Source organism: Octopus bimaculoides, chromosome 24, assembly GCF_001194135.2.
Source record: "Octopus bimaculoides isolate UCB-OBI-ISO-001 chromosome 24, ASM119413v2, whole genome shotgun sequence".
Taxonomy (NCBI): domain Eukaryota; kingdom Metazoa; phylum Mollusca; class Cephalopoda; order Octopoda; family Octopodidae; genus Octopus; species Octopus bimaculoides.
This window is the reverse complement of record NC_069004.1, coordinates 2,038,649-2,057,042: the sequence shown is the minus strand read 5'-3', so window position 1 is coordinate 2,057,042 and position 18,394 is coordinate 2,038,649. Positions and strand designations below refer to the sequence as shown.

Sequence of the window (18,394 nt, the reverse complement as noted above, 5' to 3'; positions counted from 1 at the left end):
ATATTACTCATAAACCTCTTCCTTGTTTATGCACAGATTTGTCGGCAGAAATGTTTTAGAAAATTTAATTCGGTTTCCAACAGAAAAAAAAAATGGCAAAACTACAAGCATTAATGGCAGAGTGAGAGATTGATGCTGAAGAGTGTGGAAATCCTGGAACTGTCAAAGAGTTTTGTGTCTCAGAAAAGTTGGTGAGAGACCGATCTGATTGAAACAAAAAGAAGAAAATGCCAGAGCAAAACCTGTTGTATGATATAGTGTCTTCCAGTATAAGAAACTGGAGTAAAATTTATATAAGCTGCGTGTGTGAATAGAGTTGTCATTCACATGGCTATAACAAAAGCACTACAGTTAACCAGAATACAAAGAAACACATTAGTCTTTCATGCTTCAGTTGGTTGGTTGGTTGGTTTGTGAAATGAATGAATAGAAATGGGTTAGTATAACATTGGTGAAACTGGGCTGAGATATTGTAGAAGAAGGAGTGAAAGAATTGCCTCCAGAATTTTAACACAAAGTACAAAGAGTTCTGATCTTGCCAAGGTCATCTTTGTCTTGAAAAATAGAATATTGGTCCAGTAATAGGATTGATTCTTCTATCTCTTACCTTTTTCTTTGGATTTTACCTGTAAATTAACCTTTTAGCATTTACACTGGACATACCCAGCCCAAATATTCTACTTGTTTTATTGTTCAAACTGTCACGATCTAACCCTTCACAGCCACAATGTCATTCTAAAAATAAACAATTCACATCATCAAACTCTCAAAGCTACGAGATAATGCATGATTAATTCAAAGCGATGTGAATAAATAAGTATTGCGTTTGACAGAGTAATTTGAATGCCAAAGAGTTAGATAAAGCCCTGGCCTTGTAATATTGATGTCTTGCTGATTTGGTCTGAGAAATACATTAAAGGTACATGTGTCTGTAGGATACTCAGCCAAAATGTGCCGACCCTTTAGCATTCAGCTTACTCTGTTGAATGTAATGTTTATGTATTCATATTGTTTTAAATAAATCATACATTATTTTGTAGCTTCAAGATTTCGATGATGGGATTAATTTATTTATGGAATGACATTGTAGAGCAGGTATGAGAAGCCAGACTCAGCTAGTTTGAACATAAAATAAATAGAATATTTGGACTGGGTGTGGTTGGTTCAGCAAAAAGACCAACAGAATAAGTATCAGGTTTAATAAAGAAGTACTAAGGTTGATTCATTTGTTCATCTAAAAGGTTGAGGCAGTGCTCCAGCATGGCCGCAGTCTAATGACTGGAACACATAAAAGATAAAAAAGTTAAACAACAACAATGATATGGCAGATTAATCTTTTCCATTAATGCCATTTCTTTGTCTTAAAAAAATGCAGAACCATTTTCTGCAGCAGACAGATTCCTTATAGAGGTCTTGGTCATTTCATAGTGAAACAAATGACTTTCTTGGAAGATACATTTTCTCGTCTTCAGCTAAACAAAATTCGACTGAAGCTATGTCGCTTTCAAGTATCAAGTTTTTTCTAAGTATGATAGTGTTGTTCTATTAATTCCTGTGTTGCTCATTGGACTGTTAAATCGACTTTTGTTCAATGATTCACAACAATGACATTCAGTTTTATAATATCCGGAATGTTCAGAGAGACATCTCCCCTTCCTCCCCTTCTTTTCAGAAGTAGACCACTGTTATTTCTACGTTGACCTTTTCAATCTGGTTTCTCGGTGTGTTTTCTTTGCCTTACTTGATGTGTAAAGAAACCAGAATAGCTTGTCAAGATAAGCTTTCAAATTAGCACCTGATTAACATACTGTTGTTGTTGTTGGTCATATTGTTGCCATCGTTAATAGTTCAAAAGAAGAGACTATGGTTTCATTTCAATTAGTGGTACCTGATTTCTTTTGTGTTACAAAACTAGTTTCCATTTATTTATAGGAAACTTAGAACTTTTTTTTCTTTTTGTTTCTGTCATCAGTGGCCGTGTGGTTAAGAAGCTTTCTTTTGCAACCACATGGTTTCAGGTTCAGCCCTGTTGTATGGCACTTTGGGCAAGCATTTTCTACTAAAGCTCAGTTCTTCCAGCTTGTCTCCTTAATAATTATAAAAGTAATTTATAAATGTTAATTAGTGGAGGCACATGGCTTAGTGGTTAGAGTACTGGACTCATGATTGTAAGATTGTAGTTTTGTTCCCTGGACCAAAGAATGTCGATTTAACAGGTTTTCATGTATTACACTGCTTATGCAAAAAAAAAATAAGGGTTGGGGTACAGGTTGGAAAGTGATGTTTAAATTCTATAGTAAATAAATAAATGTCTTATACTTAAGTGAATGTGTAAGGAGTAGTTGATTGAAAATGCCTGACTTGTAAAACAAATGGAGGTTTATGATAAAAAGCACATCTAGTTGTAGATCTATCTTCATAAGTTTTGTCTAGCCTAAACACAAGCAACTTTTTTTGAGAAGTGGGCCACATGAGATATGGCTCATCATCAGACAAGGTGTGTTATTAAAACACTAAAACAGTTCATGATAATTTTTCATTAGGCTTGTCATTCAGGAAGTCCTGCCAGTTACAAGTTGTTGGAACGGGTCTAACCCATGCCAGCTTGGGAAAATGGACATAAAAAACAATGATGATAGTGTGATACAGGATATTGCTGGAATGGTTCCAATATTTTCATGCTTCAAGTTTTCACGTCATTTCCAGCTATATGACTTGTTCTTTCACAGTGTCTCAGCTTTCTTATGTAGCTCCATGTGCAGGTAAAATTAAAAAGGTGTGGCTAAATAGTTATTGTAACGAGATCCTACAAATGTTTGTGCTGTTTGTAATTGTTGGATACCAGAAGGTATGAGATTTGTTAGTGTCAGATAGAATGTCTTGTGATATTTGTTTGTACTCTGTAATCTGAGTTCAAATCCTGCTCTGTTTATCTTTGCCTATCATCCTTCTGGAGGTGATTAAAATGTATGAAATTATAGTGGTTGGATTGGCAGAACTATAAGAGCATTAGATCAATGTCCGGCACTGTTTGTTTCAGTTACTTGCATTCTGATGACAATATCTGCATTAGGTGCCTTTTGTTTCCAATCTTCTGTGAAAACATATCAGGTCATGGGAGAAATATTTACCTTAGTTGCAAACAGATGAGGATGAGCAACAGGAAGGGCGTCCAGCCATAGAAAATCCTCCTCGACATTCTGTCCCACCCATGCAAGCTTGGATAGTGGATGTTAAAATGATGTTGACAATTTGACTTCATTGTTTTGAATTGCTTCAGAAAAAGAGGAAAGCTGTCACCATTATTTTGATCCCTTTTAAGTAATCCAATTTTAAATCAGTGGTTGTAAGTGGGTTTCTCAAAACCAGTTATTGCTGAGGCAGTCATGGATATAGAATTCTGTGCCAGTTAATAGGGCAGGTTCCCAAAGAATCAGCTACAGGTATCGGTGTTTACTCCACCTGGCAGCAAGTTTCTGCTGGAAAACATTTTCTTCCTGTACCCTCTGGTAAACAGTAGCATTTCACCAGGCAACCTTCAGTTGGAAGCAGTGCATTGACAGTCATCACCAAAGTAGACGCCTAGTCAGAATACTTGCAACAAAAGGATCTTTACTAAAAACACTGCAGGGTTTTCTCTGCTGTGGGGTGTGTATACAGGTCTCAAACCTGTTATGTGCTGTATAGACAAGTCTCTTGTCTGTTATGGAATGTGTAGACAAGTTTCTGTCTGTATTTGTAAATGGGGAGTGTTTAGGGTTTGTTACATTAGTTTCCATGACAATTAGGTATGTCTATAGAAATTGCCGTCCATTTATGCAGCTCTCACTATCTGTTACAGTATCTGCGTATGTACATCGTGTGTATATTCACTAAACTGTTGTAACCTAGTAAAGGTGGGGGGTATTGGTTTTGCAATCTGTCAATTTATGCAATAGAAGCTTCTTTTTACCTGTGAGTAAAGGGAGGTATATATTACTCTAGCAACATTCCCCTAATAATATTCTTTGTGTTGTAAATAGGTCACCCTAGTCACCACAGCATGCAACTTGATCCACGAAGATTTAGAGGGGTGTGGTGGGGTGGAGAAAAACCCCTATGATTTTAGGCGGGGCCATGAGTGGTTGCCTAATTTAAATCTTAATATGGTTTGGGGACATTTGTATCTCCAAATTGAATCCGTATTAGGTCCGGGCTCTCTTGCCATTGTAGCAATTAACACAAGTGAGAACTAGTTACGCAAATTTATTATAGCATAAACACTAATAAATTGTTAAGCTGAATGTTGTAATGAGAAATGTTATTCTGAGGAGTGGTTGTTCGGTGGCAAGCCAGCATAATGCTTGCAGTCAGTGTTGATAAACTTGTTAATGAGAGCAGCAGTAGTAGCTCATTGTGCTGTTAAGCAATTAAGTAGATCTGATGAAGCATGTATTATTATTATTATTATTATTATTATTATTGTGACAAGTTACTCCGCAAGTTTCATTGACAATAGGGTCCAAAGACGATTGTTTGTCTATCCCGGAGTAAGTTCTGAGATTTATAACCTTTCGGTTTACCAACCTTTTATTTTGTATTTTTAGTGATTAAATGTTTTAAAATGCATTCACAAAGTTGGTGACTAACTGGTTTGTGGTGTTAAATGATAGGAAAAAAAAAATCTCTGTTTTGATTGGACAACAGTCTATCTTAGATACTATTGTGTTTATTCTCAACACCTAGGTACACCAAGGCAAGTGCTGCTCAGATAACTAACAATATGTTGATACGGGGATAGGATCTGAGCTATTTATTGTTTACTAATAACCAACGATGAGATTACTGCCTAATCAAGATAGATATAAAATACAAGTTCAATATTTGAAATATAGGCTGTTAAAGTAATAATGATTTTGCTCTCTCTATCGCTATCTCTCTCTATATATATATGATTATCTCACACGGAGGACGGGTAACCACCCAAAAACCATGGTCTGTGAGTATCACGTAAGGCTGGAGATGGGAGTGATGACCTCCCTCGCAAGCTATACGGACACAGACTGTGTTGACAGGAAGCTGGAAAAGATGTTTTCCTGGGGCTTAAACAACAGTAACATCGTCCTTTATAGGACCACCACATTCTGTTGGCAAATAAGCTTTACTATATATATATTTATATATATAATGAAATTGCAGACAGTCTGTAGCTATAGATTAGGAAAGCACAGGGTATGATCTAGTTTGATAATCATTTCAAATTTACACAATAATGAGAAAATGGTTGATATGAAAGAGATTGGATGATGTGTGCAGATGAGGGAACTATTTTAGTATGGAACATGGCATACAAATAGGATTTATACATTCTAGGTTTTGATGAAAGTTGACACTAGAACTTGGTGTTATATAATTTGTTTTGTTCTACATTGGCATTCATGTCATTTATTTTAAAATAATAAATTTCATGCTATGGATTTCACATAAATTTTACATAAATTTCAAAAAATACATTTTCTGTGAAAAAAAAAAAAAATCTCAAAGCAATCATATCTTGCCAGGATGAAGAGAAAGCAACTGGATTTCACTGGTTACTGATAACAAGGGGGGCAGAGAAGAAATGAATTTGAACTACAGGTGGGATATTTGTTAATTTATTTATTTGTGTCAACCGACTGCTGCTGCTGAGCTGTTTTCGAGAGACAAAGCCTGGTGAAGATGTTTTCTCGTGAAGATCATGTGCCCTACAAGGACATCCATAGTGGTTATCTGTCAGTGGATTAAAATTATCCCATCACTCTTGTCACATGGTCAGACTCAGCCAAAATGGATTCACACTTGTTTCAACTCTTTAATTCCTGTTATATCATGTCTAAGAGTTGTGGTGCTTATCTTTTATTTTAATTAAAAATAAAATAAAATTGTACTCAAATTCACTAACAAGGCTTTAGTTGGCCCAAGGTTATAGTAGAAGATATTTTCCAAAAGTGCTGCTCAGTGGAACTGAACCTAAAACTCTATGGTTGGGAAGCAAGCTTCTTAACCACACAGCTGCGTCAGTGCCTAAAGGCTGTGCCTGCACCTATGACCCTTCAAATAGGGATGGAAAGGTACATTGGATAATGTAGACAGGATTGTAATTTCTTTGATCAAGGTAGACGTGTCTTAACAACAATTACTACTACATGTAGCCTAGTTTATTACTGATTCATTCATCTCTGAATTGGGATAACATGGAATACTCAGTTGTGATCCATGTTACCCTGATCACAGATTGGTCTGTGGTAACATGGGTCAATGATCGGTCAAAGATTCTGCTTATTCTGCAGAAATGTGCCTCACTGAGCACCCATAGTGCTTGGTTAACCAGAACGCATTGATTATATCTCTTGTGTTTACTGTGCTGTGAAGCCGTGTATTTCTTTTTATACAGGTTTATCTTCTTGTACCCATCAACATTGGGATCAGGGAACAGGAAAATTCTAAGGCTCCTGATCATCAAAAATGATGCAGATGAGTGAATTCTTCACAAGAAAATGTTGAGATGATCAAGAAAAATATGTGATAGAAGTTTTGCTGCTATGGGTGGCAAGTTTGGTGTCGAATGAATCTACCATTCATTCCATTTACTAAATATGTGGAGATGATTCATTTCTTATGATGTATTTTTGGAACCCAACCCCCCCATCAGAGACAAGGATGTACACGTTTCAGGATAACTAATAAAAAGTTGGCAGAAGCTTCAGGAGGGTACATTATTTGGTGCAATGGAAAATCTACTCTTGAGAAAATGACTGTTAGATTGTAAGCTAGCATTACAGAAACTACAACTTGATACTGTTATGAGCTAAGTGAGTTGGTTCTCTCCATGCCATGAGGCACATAACGCTGCAACATAATCTTTCCAACCAGCTCTGTTTTCCGCTATTCATTTGGTCTCATTCCAATTCCTTCACTCTTCTCATCTCCTTTCCTTGTCAATGATCCTTCACCGTGTGGTTTTACGGTGCCTCGATGCTCTTTTCCCCTCAGGCTGCCACTTTAGTGCCACCATAGAATCGCTTTCTTGATCTTGCCTGAGGACGTTTCTGATCCATTTCCAGCATCTGAATCTTTGTCACTGATCCTGTTGATGCTTGTTGTCATCTCGGTTGTGTCATTTCAGATTCTTTGCAGCCACTTGATGTCGAGTATTCTCCTTAAGCATTCTACAATCAGACAAAGGTATGAAGAAGCAAAGTTTATGGGCCACAAAACACAAAACCGAAGCTGTTCAAGACATTGGTCCAACCAGTATTACTCTACGGATGTAAAAACTAGGAAGTGACAAAAATGGAAGAAAACACAATGGACAGTTGCCACTTCACATGCTTAAGGAGAATACTCAACATGAAGACCAAGAGCTAAAGTAATAAAGGTTTCAGTTGACCATAAAGTGTTGACGTATTTAAAAATTTGATAGTTCCATAGTCTCAAGAATCAGGTCTGATTTAAAAAACAAAGTTTAATTAGTAAATAATATTTTTATTCTCTTTATGACTGGGCAGTTAAGAAGCCTTTTTGCAACTGCATGGTTTCGGGTTCAATTCGATTGCATGGCACCTTGGGTAATTGTCTTCTATTATAGGTCCAGGTTGACCAATGCCCTGTGGACAGAAACTGCATATAAGCTCATCGTATATGTGTGTATCAGGTATATATGTATGTCCCCCACCGCCACTTGACGATCAGTATTGGTTTGGTTATGTCCCTGTAACTTAGCAGTTCAGCAAAAGCGACAAAATAAGTACCAGTTGGGAAGTAAACTTTTTTATGATAGCAGCCATGCCTGCACATGCACATGCACATGTGCAACAGGCTTCTTTCGGTTTTCATTTACCAACTCCGACTCGCAAGGCATTGGTCGACCTGGTGCTATAATAGAAGACGCTTCTGTTATAACACAGGTGCTGCACAGTAGGGCCGAGACAACATGGTTGGGAAGCTAGCTTCTGAAACCACACAGCCATTCCTGTGTCTTGAAAATGACTGAGTAAACCAGGGGTCCCCAAACTTTTTAGACCATCGACCCATTCATGGAATACTCAACCCATTTATTGACCCCTTGAATAGTCCCAGGGGGTTGATATCAACCACTTTGGAGACCCCTGGAGTAAGCCTTTCAGGGTGGTGTCCCTTATGACCTCAGACCAAACAGCTAAGACAACTAACAGAATAATAGAACATGGTTGTAGTGTAACTAATACACTCACTCTTGTTTGGTATGTTCTTATCAGATAGCACGTCTGCACCTAAACGAGATGGTCTGTAAACGATTCATAATCAGTTCCAGTTTCATTATGTTAGACTTAGATAACCAACAACAACATGATGTGAATAAATTGCATGGATTACTGCTCAAATATGCCATGAAATATGAACTTGAGACCATTATATTCGTTTTCTTTTTAGTATATGCTGTGTTGTTTTCTATGAAATGGTACTTAAATGTTTTGAGTTAGAACTTCTCTTGAAGCAACCGGCTTTCTATTAAAAAAAAAAGGGGTGGGATGGGGTGGAGTTAGGCATAAATGTGTACTTGAGTGAGTGGAGCCTCTATCAGCCCCCTTTGGCTAAGGGAAAGATATTTTATTGGATAATGTACTTATTTGGTATGAATTGCTGTTAGCTCCAGCAATTGATAAAATATCAGCTTTGTGTGTTTTTCCAGCTAGACAGATTAAAACAAGTGGATTAATAATGCCTCTTAATAATAACACAAATATCTGATTCTGTGATTGGTAGTAGTAGTAGTAGTAGTAGTAGCTTCATATATCTCTACCCCTATACCTCTTCGATTTGGGGGGAAAGAGAAATAAACCTAAACAAGTGTTTGGCTACAACCACTACTACTGATGATGATGATGATGATTTCTTTTATTTGCCATTGGGGTGAAGGATGAGGGGGACAACACAAAGACAGACATAAGGTGTTGAGGTTTAATAATAATAATAATAATAATCATACTGATTTGTGTTCATGTATCAGTGTGTTATTTCTTGGAAAGAAAAAAAAAAAAAAAAAAAAAGAAACCTGCTTTCTTTTACAATTGTGATCTGCAAGTTGTTTTGAGAACTATTCTTCACCTAATTTTCTATTTTGGGAAAGTTTATTTTTAAAATAGCTTCAAACGGAAAATAAGGCCATCTGAACTATTTTAGTCACAAAAAAAACTATTAGATACTGACCACACAGTCTTACAGGTTAAATTATGAAGCTTTTGTCGGGTCTTTCTTTTCATTCTCTATTTATAGAGAATAGTTACAGGCGTGACCTTGTGGTAAGAAGACTACTTCCCAGCCACATGGTTTCAGGTTTTCAGTCCCACTTTGTGGTACCTTGGACAATGTCTTCTCTTATAGCCACCACAACCACAACCACCACTTGTGAATGGATTTGGTTGTTGGAAAGTGAAAAAAAAACCCCATTTTGTGTGTGTGTGTGTGTTTGTCCTCCAACATTCTTTAACCAGTGTTGGTTTGTATACATCCTATAACTTAGCAGTTTGGTATGAGACCAATAGGATAAGTACTAGGGTTGACTTGGTCAACTAAAGTCCTTCAAGGTGGTGCCCCAACTGTGTGGCACCTTGGGCAAATGTCTTCTGCTATATCCCTGGGATGACTAAAGCCTTGTGAGTAGATTTGGTAGATGAAAAGGGGAAGAAGCTTGTTTGTGTGTGTGTGTCCCTGTCCATCCATGTCCGTGTCTGTGTCCTCTGGTCTTGACATCATATGATTGTTGTAAATGAGCATCACAATCAGACAAGCAGTTTTGTTCATTTCCAGTCTTCCTGTGAAAAATATGTCTGGCTGTGGGGAAATATTACTTTGCTTAGAAACAGATGAAGTTTAGCAACAGGATGAGCCTCCAGCTGTAGAAAACCTGCCTCAACAAATTCCCCCCTAACCCATGCAAACCTGGATAAGGGAATGTTAAAGCAATGACGACGACGACGATGATAAAACATTGTTTTACATCTGGATTTTCCTCCCCTTATTTCTGTCCTGTTTATCAAATTGAGGATTTTATTATTTTAAGCTTGGACTATGCACACGGCAGTGGAGAAGATGGAAGGCCTTTGAGGTGTGGATCTTTTGTAGATTGGACAGAAGAAGCTGGGAAGACAGGGTAGCAAATACTGAAGTGTTAGAAAAGCAAAAAGTCCAAGGACACCTTTTGTTGAGAATTAAGTCTACAAAGCTCTCCTATTTTGGACACACATTGCACCTCGAGCCACTGCCCAAGACCATCCTGACAGGAATTGTAGAGGTAAAGAAAGCAAGATGTATGTGAACTGACAAACGTCAAAAAGCAGAGCCTGGCTGATTGTCTGCATGCAGCAACACAAAGGGAACAGGGTGGGGGTAGAGAAGTCTTGGCAGTTGACCTCTCTGATATATGGCTGAGTCTACTCTATAGATGTCATTGTTTAGGCATTGAACTCTTATCTTGTTTTAGTTCTAGTTCTTTTGTATGTTTGTTTTTTTTCTTTTGAGATAAGTGATGGTTTGTAATTTCACATCAATCCTTTTTTTTTTTTTTTTCATTTTTATATCATGCTTACATGCTTATCTGAGTTCATTTTAATATGTACAAGCATACATCAAGTAATCTTAACAAATAAACTGATTTTTAGCCCAGCTTTTGAATTTGATTGAGAACAGTTTCAGAAGTAAAGTGATGTGTGGTGATGGGGATGGTGGTGGTGGTGGTAATAATCTGCTTGCAATTGGAAAATTTAACGTACAGCATGTAGCGTGAATGTATGCCAAGCATAGATTATTTGAGTGTGTTGTGGAGTCTATCTATGAATGGCGTTAGCTGTGATTGATTTGTGAGAGAGGGAGATCTGAAATTTAGGGTGAGGTTGAGAAAGGATTATGAAAGAAATGTGTTACGAGAATGTAATGTCAGATGGGATGGGAATTAAGATAATTGGAGAGGCTATGAATGTGGTGGCCATTGCTTGTCCCACCACCACCACCACTTGACAAACCAGTGTGGGTTTGAGAAAGGAGACTAATAGAAAAGTATACACTGGGGGTTGATCTGTTCAACTAGAAGCTTTCAAGGCAGCACCCCATCAAGGCTGCCATCCAATGACTAAAGCAAACAGAAGAGATAAAAGATAGAGGGTTAAAGAAGTTAGAGGCTTAATTTTTACCAACAGATCTCCTTTCCTGATGACATACTAATTTGCGCTTCCTCATAATTTGATTCGCCTCTATTATGCCTGCCACTCGTCTTCTCGAATTGGTTAGTGTTCTCGTTATGTTTCTTTTCCTTTCCTTTTTTTTTCTTCTTTTTTCTTTGATATTTTATCTCCACAGGAAAATTCGGCAACCGCAAATGAGCCAAGAAAAGCATTTGTATAGTGCGTAATTTGGGAGGAGGGAATCACAGACACTCTGTTTGGTGTAATGTCAACTAGCAGGCAGTAGTTATTATATATGTGTGTCTGGATTCCATTCGTTGTGCCAATTGCTCTTTTGTCTCTCAAAATTGGTGTTCATAATATCTTATATTATTTTGGTTTTAGAGTTGTTGTTTTTGTTTTTTTTGTTATTATTTTGTTAGCCATATTTATCTTTTTATCTTTTACTTGCTGCAGTCATTGGACTGCAGCCGTGCTGAAGTGTCACCTTGAAGAGTTTAGTCAAATAAATCAACCCCCCAGTACTTATTTATTTTCTTTCAAAGTCTGGTACTTAGCCTATTGGTCTCTGTTGCCAAGCTGCTCAGTTATGGGGCTATAAACAAACCAACACCAGTTGTCAAGTGAGATATGGGGGACAAACAGACAGAAACACACACATGCACGCACACACGATATGATAGGCTTCCACACAGTTTCCTTCTACCAACTTCACTCACAAGACATTGGTCTACTCAGGCTGTTGTATGAGACACTTCCCGAAAGTGCCATGTAGTAGAAGTGAACCTGGAATCACATGATTGCAAACCAAAACTTCATAACCACACAGCCATGCCTACTTTTTTTTTTTTGTTCATAGCTAATGATGAATAAAAGGAGATAATCCTATTTCCTAATGAGTGAAACGTAAGATAAAAAAGGTCAATAGTTTCTGTACTCTTTGAGTCATAAAGTAAAGCAAACAAGATTATCAAATCTCGCTGATTATTTCTGTCCTTTGATATTTGTGTTCTGTTATAATTAAATTCAGCCTTGACAATTTCTTCCTATTACATTTGTGTTAGTTTGGTAAATTTGAGGTAAACAAGATGAACGTGAGATCCTTGGAAATTGTATGTTTTATAAATTTTCTCTTATTTTATTATATAAATTTATAAACCTTAATAAACTCCTGCCGAGTAGATGTGCTAAGCAGTGACCGAGAAGAAAATAAACTTGAAACCAGTTCTAATGTCTGAGAGCTATTGGAACCCATAAAAAGTTTTATCAATAGAGTTTGTTTATGAAGAAATATTCTTACTGGAGGCAAAAAAAAAAAAAATTCATGGTCAGTTCAGAGCTTTTCCTGCCCACCTGTCAGGCTGGTGGCTACATGTATTTCAAAGTAGTTAGCTTCTCATCAGTGCCAGATACCATATATAGGCAATTCTGAACTGATAAAGAAATTGCATTTCTCAAACATTGTTTTGTTATGCTGAAGATTTTTTTTTTCTTTTTCTTGATAATGAACCAGATAACAGATTGAGGTTATTGATAGAAATTAGGATTTAGATCAACTTTCAGTGTCAGCAGCAGTATGATAAATTCTGGTTTTCTCCTGGTGTAGAATGGTTCACCAGTTCATTGTCTGGTCTGACTCACAGATGAGGTAGTTTCTTTCAAACTGCTCTCTCTCTCTCTCTCTCTCTCTCTCTCTCTCTCTCTCTCTCTCTCTCTCTCTCTCTCTGTCTCTCTGTCTCTCTCTCTCTCTCTCTCTGTGTTCTTCAGCAAGACACTTGTTCCTGTCCTATCATAGGGAGAGGAAAGGAGGCTTTCATGTATAGCTGATTGTTACTGTTTCCAAAAATGGACCTTACGTGAGTCTCCACCTTAGAGAGAAAATCTCATCCATTGTCTTGTATTCAAGATCCTCTGCATGACATCCTTCTGGTTCAAAGCCAGGAATCTGATCGGTTAGGTCCTGCCGATAACTAAATCCACATCCTACTGCTGACACTTATTATTGTTGAGGTTTTGTCTGTCTCCTACCCTTCGACCTGTCTGGCTTGGTAAGACCTGCCTAAAGATTTCTCTCCCTCCAGCATAGCTCTCCGGGTCAATGAAGCACACAGGCACTTCACCGTGGCAAGGTACTTGTTGAATTGGCTGTTGACTACACAGTAGTTCTTCTGCCCTTTAACGGGTCATATTTTTCATCCCACAGGATGTCCAACAATCATTCTCCTCACCAAGCAAGCTTGATGGGGGTTGCCAGTTTCGTCGCCGACGAACCGACCATATGACAGGTTGTACTGGGTTACATGTTACCAGTTGCGCTCAAGTGTGACCTGACCGAAATGACAAATAAACAGATTTGTATTTCTAAATTATATGCATTGAGTTATTAGAAAAAAATCAACCAAATTGTAAACACTGTTAAAATGAAACTATGCAAATCGAGTCCTGTGTAAACCAAGAGACAACCAATATATATCTTATATTTAATTGTGTATCATGACCCATGTAAAATAGTATTGTTAAGCTCACTTAACACCACCCACTTATTTTCTGTTTGATGTTTTCAGATACGTGAGACATGTTTTGGAAGTTCAATCTTGCCTCAACTCACATTGACTCTTTACTTGAAAAAGAGGTAGGTCCCTATTTACATTCATTACGTCACATTTGATCTGGGCCCAAATTATTCTTTGTCTCTAACTTCTGATTGGGAGTATTTTCTCATTCCTTGATGTTTCCGTCCTTCGGTAGGTGCAGGTACGGCTGGGTTGTGAAGAAACTTGCTTTGCAACTTTGTGGTTTTTCGATTCAGTCCCACTGCAAAATGTCTTTTACTATAGCCTCTGGCTGGCCAATACCTTGTGAGTGAATTTGCTACATGTAAACTGTGAGGAAGCCTGTCAGTGTGTGTGTGTGTGTGTGTTTATAGCTTCATCATCACTTGGCAACAAGTGTTGGTTTATTTACACCCCTGTAACTTGGCAGTTTGGAAAAAGACCAGGCTTATTAAAAAAAAACAAACTTTCTTTTTAAATATGTATTTGGGAGTGTTTATTCAAGCAAACCCTTTAAGCCAGTGCTCCAGCATGGCTGCAGTCCAGTGACTAAGAAATAAAAAGAAAGAGAAAAAGGTAACAAGGTAGTGATTTTAACATGTAAATATTTACAATAATGCATTCAGAAAATATTTATATAAAGATCTAAATCCTATTCAACTCGCAGTTATGCTCTACTAGACATGTTTCAAATCTTTCTTATGCCATTTTGTTGTACACCCAAATGAAATTCAGTGCTCTCTAGGCATCTGTCTGTGACCAGTAAAGTCTCACAGGCAAAGCATTCAGTTGTGAAACCACTTTTTGCAAGTGTTAGTGCAACAGACCTAGCTTCACACTGTTGTGTCGGTGCAGACTTAATGCTGCACCTATGGATATATCATCAGCAGCACTGTTTCACCGCCTGATTTTCCCTGCTTGCTTGCGTCAGATGGCCTTAATTAAGGCAGATTTTCTACGTCCAACCACCCTCCCTGTCACCAACTCTCACACAATTCCAAGCAAGGTAATATTTCCCCATGGCTAGACATGTTTTCACAGAATGTTGGAATTGAATGACACTGCTTGTATGACAGTGACACTTATTTACAACTATCATAAGATGTCAAAACAAGGAGACACAAACATACACTCACACAGTTACTCATACACATGTACATACGACAGGCTTCTTTCAGTTTCCGCCTACCTGATCCAATTACAGGACTTGGGTCAACAAGGGGCTCAATTAAAAGGCCCTTATCCAATGTGCTGCACAGTGGGATTGAACCAGAAAGCATAGGGTTGGAAAGCAAGCTTCTTAGCCATAAAGCCATACGTGCATCTCAAAAACGAAACTGCCAGGAATATATGGAAATGTTGATCATACCAGTTTGCTACTTGTGGCATCGGTGTCTGGAAAGATTCTGATATTCTCTATAGCAGTGAGATTTGACTGGTATGCAGTGACTGGACGACACTTCCCACTGATGACTTCCAGTAGAATGAAATCACTTGATATGAGAATTCTGGCACCCATCACAGACAATTCTTCTTGTCTGCTACAATCTATGATTGTACTTTTATGCACCGAGTGCCTGTACAAGAGAATGTCTCAAGGCTAATAAGGCAGTCTTCAGTGATCTAACAAGACATCCATGTTAAGATGGATATAAAGATTAATTTTTGGTATTAATACTGCTTCCATCGCTAATAATATATATCTATATCTTCAGTGTGGTTTATTGTAAACTATTTTATTTTCTGATTGACTTGGTACAAAGCAACGACAACATCAACGTAAACCATTAAAGAGAGAACAAAATTAAATGAATGAACCGACTAAATTATCAACAAACAGCCTGAATTGGAAACTCTGCCTCTAAATATCTTATTTCTTAAATATGATACTATCATATTTCATAATTTGTTATGTGTTTTTGTTTGAGGTCATGCTGGTAATGGGAGCATGAACCAATAAATGAAGAGAGAGAGAGAGAGAGAGCGTGATAGTTGGAGACATTAAATTCAACTGAGAAAACGGAAGAATTTTCAATTTCAAATGAAAAAAATTCTTTCACTTTTCTGATCATAAAACATTTTAAAATCTCAAAGTGAAAGTGAATTATTTGGTATTAAGCATCAGTGAAATTAAAATGAACATTTAACTGATTTAGTAGGAATACTTCTATTACTGGATACATTAACTTCATTATCTTGTTTGAAAAAATGTTTGAAAAAATATTCTGATGAAGAAAATTTAACCAAAGGACTTTTATTCTTCTTTGTCTTCTTGCAATCTTTTAATATCTGTTTTTCAGGATGTTACCTTACAAGAACTTCTTGACGAAGATGATATTCTTCAAGAATGTAAAGCCAGACATAAAAAGCTTATTGACTTGTAAGTATTCTTATTTTTCTGTTTGGTGCTTAAAGTAGGAGAGAGACAGAACTATCGGCTGGTGATAAAGTATCGTGTCAGAGTTTACAAAATTGCTATTCTCTTAAATGATGTTATTTCTGTGATATTTCTGTTCGAAATACTTCATTATTTATCATCTTTTACTTTCTTTCTAAATGACCTTATATGTCCACTTACTCATGTGTTGGTTGTTGCTTCTTATTTTAGTCTTATCCGTCCGGATAACTTAAGAGAAATGGTCAATATGGTTACTGAAGAACCATCTGAAGATATTGAAGAGAAACAGCGTTATAGGTAAATTCCCCTTTTGGTTATGATGTGAATTTGTACGCCACAGTTGCAGGTATTTCAGATGAATTTGAACAGAGCACTTAATTTTATATGCTTAATTAATTCTCATTATCAGTCTATCAACAAATGCCCCAAACTTCTCATGGTTCTAGGTTACTGCACAATACCATCCCTAATTACCTATTTATATTTAAAAGAGAATATTGAGATATGTCTTATTACTCTTTTAACGATATCCCATGATTTTACTGGATGGACACTTACTATACATCAGCCAACATTTTTATAATGTGAAATTTGTGTTCTCCAAATTTTTTCATATATTTTTTCCATGTATGTATCTTTTTCATAATTTTTTTCCACTTGTAAAAACCAAAAACAAAAACATCCTGCAAATGCTACTTTCACATTCAGTTACAGTGATTCTGAACAGGAAGAATTTTCAAAAGTTGGTGTAATAGCAAATACCGAAAAAGTATAATTGTACTGGGCATAATGTCAGTTATTTCAATTTTCAAAATGTAACAGCAAATCTACAAGTAATATTGAAAACAAAAACAAATTTATTCCAGAAACACATTGGAGTGAAAATATAAAAAATATATTTCTCAAAAGTACAGACAGCTTCATGATCAATAGAGAAATATTGGAATGTTTGGACAGGTTTGAATATTTAGGAACCTTTGTCTCTAATGTTGGTACCATGGGCCTAGTAAACAGATTGGCCAAATCCCAAGTCACGTTCAGTTGTCCTAAGAGCATCTGTAGTTCCAATAGCATCAGCTTTAGCCTCAAAATGAAACTGTTCGAATATTTGGTAAAGAAAGAAAATGACCAAAGGGGACGAGAGGGAACTAGATGTCTTCCTGTGCAGATGTCTGAGGCTGATACTTAAGACACAGTGGCAAGAGCATACAAAGAGCGAGGAGGCCATGCTTGGGAAGTGCTAGGACGGAGGGCACGAGATGTGAAGTATGGTGAAGGAGGTTGCAGTACATTGGGCACATCTTGTGGAAAGATCTCATCAGCAATTGTATGACAGCCACAACATGAGCCCCTGGAATGGAAGGGGGAAGGGCCGAAGACCCAAGAACATCTGGAAAAGAACTGTTAAAGAAGAAGCAGGCCAGTGGATGGGGAATGTGGAACCATTTGCGAACCACAGCCATTGACAGAGCAACATCCAGAGCGAAAGAGTGGAAGCCATGAGGAGAAAAGCAGCAGCATAGATAAATTATGTAAAATTATTTAAATCTCTCTCTTTCTCTCTCTCTCTCTCTCTCTCTATCTATCTATCTATCTATATATATATATATATACACACACACACACACACACACACACACATACTCACTCTCTTTCTCTCCCTCCCTCTCTCCATGTTGATTTATTTCTTGTTTTCTCTAAAGTGTTTATATCTGAAGTATTTTAATGAAGTAATAGCATTTGCCAAATTACGTTTCTGGTTGCCTGCATTTATACTGCACTCTTTAAAATGTTTAGAATTCTTACCTACCAGTATAATATAACCTCATTTTATATATATATATATATATTTGTATCATATAGCAGAAAAAGAGGCACACTCTAAAGCGTAGAGCAATAGTGTATTTCTTATTCAGTTGAGTATAAGTCTGGTCATAGAGTGACCAATGGTTTCACATCCATTAAGGGCCCAGCCCCATGGATGACCCAGGGTTGTGATTCCTATAAGCAAATGAACCATATGTAATCATCATCATCATCATCGTTTAACGTCCGCTTTCCATGCTAGCATGGGTTGGACGATTTGACTGAGGACTGGTGAAACCGGATGGCAACACCAGGCTCCAGTCTGATTTGGCAGAGTTTCTACAGCTGGATGCCCTTCCTAACGCCAACCACTCAGAGAGTGTAGTGGGTGCTTTTACGTGTCACCCGCACGAAAACGGCCACGCTCGAAATGGTGTCTTTTATGTGCCACCCGCACAAGC

General features: G+C 37.3%; 1 protein-coding gene across 4 annotated transcripts in view; it reads left to right on the top strand.

Moving 5' to 3' along the window:
• LOC106883394 (serine/threonine-protein phosphatase 6 regulatory subunit 3) overlaps nt 1–18,394 on the top strand; it is a 52,063-nt gene that overhangs the window by 11,448 nt on the left and 22,221 nt on the right. For all 4 annotated transcript variants that reach the window (XM_014934387.2, XM_014934386.2, XM_014934388.2 and 1 more), the window contains exons 3-5: nt 13,742–13,809; nt 16,030–16,109; nt 16,338–16,424. In XM_014934387.2, coding sequence (XP_014789873.1) covers nt 13,753–13,809; nt 16,030–16,109; nt 16,338–16,424 — 224 coding nt within the window. In that variant the 5' untranslated portion in view covers nt 13,742–13,752. The remainder of the gene's footprint in view (nt 1–13,741; nt 13,810–16,029; nt 16,110–16,337; nt 16,425–18,394) is intronic.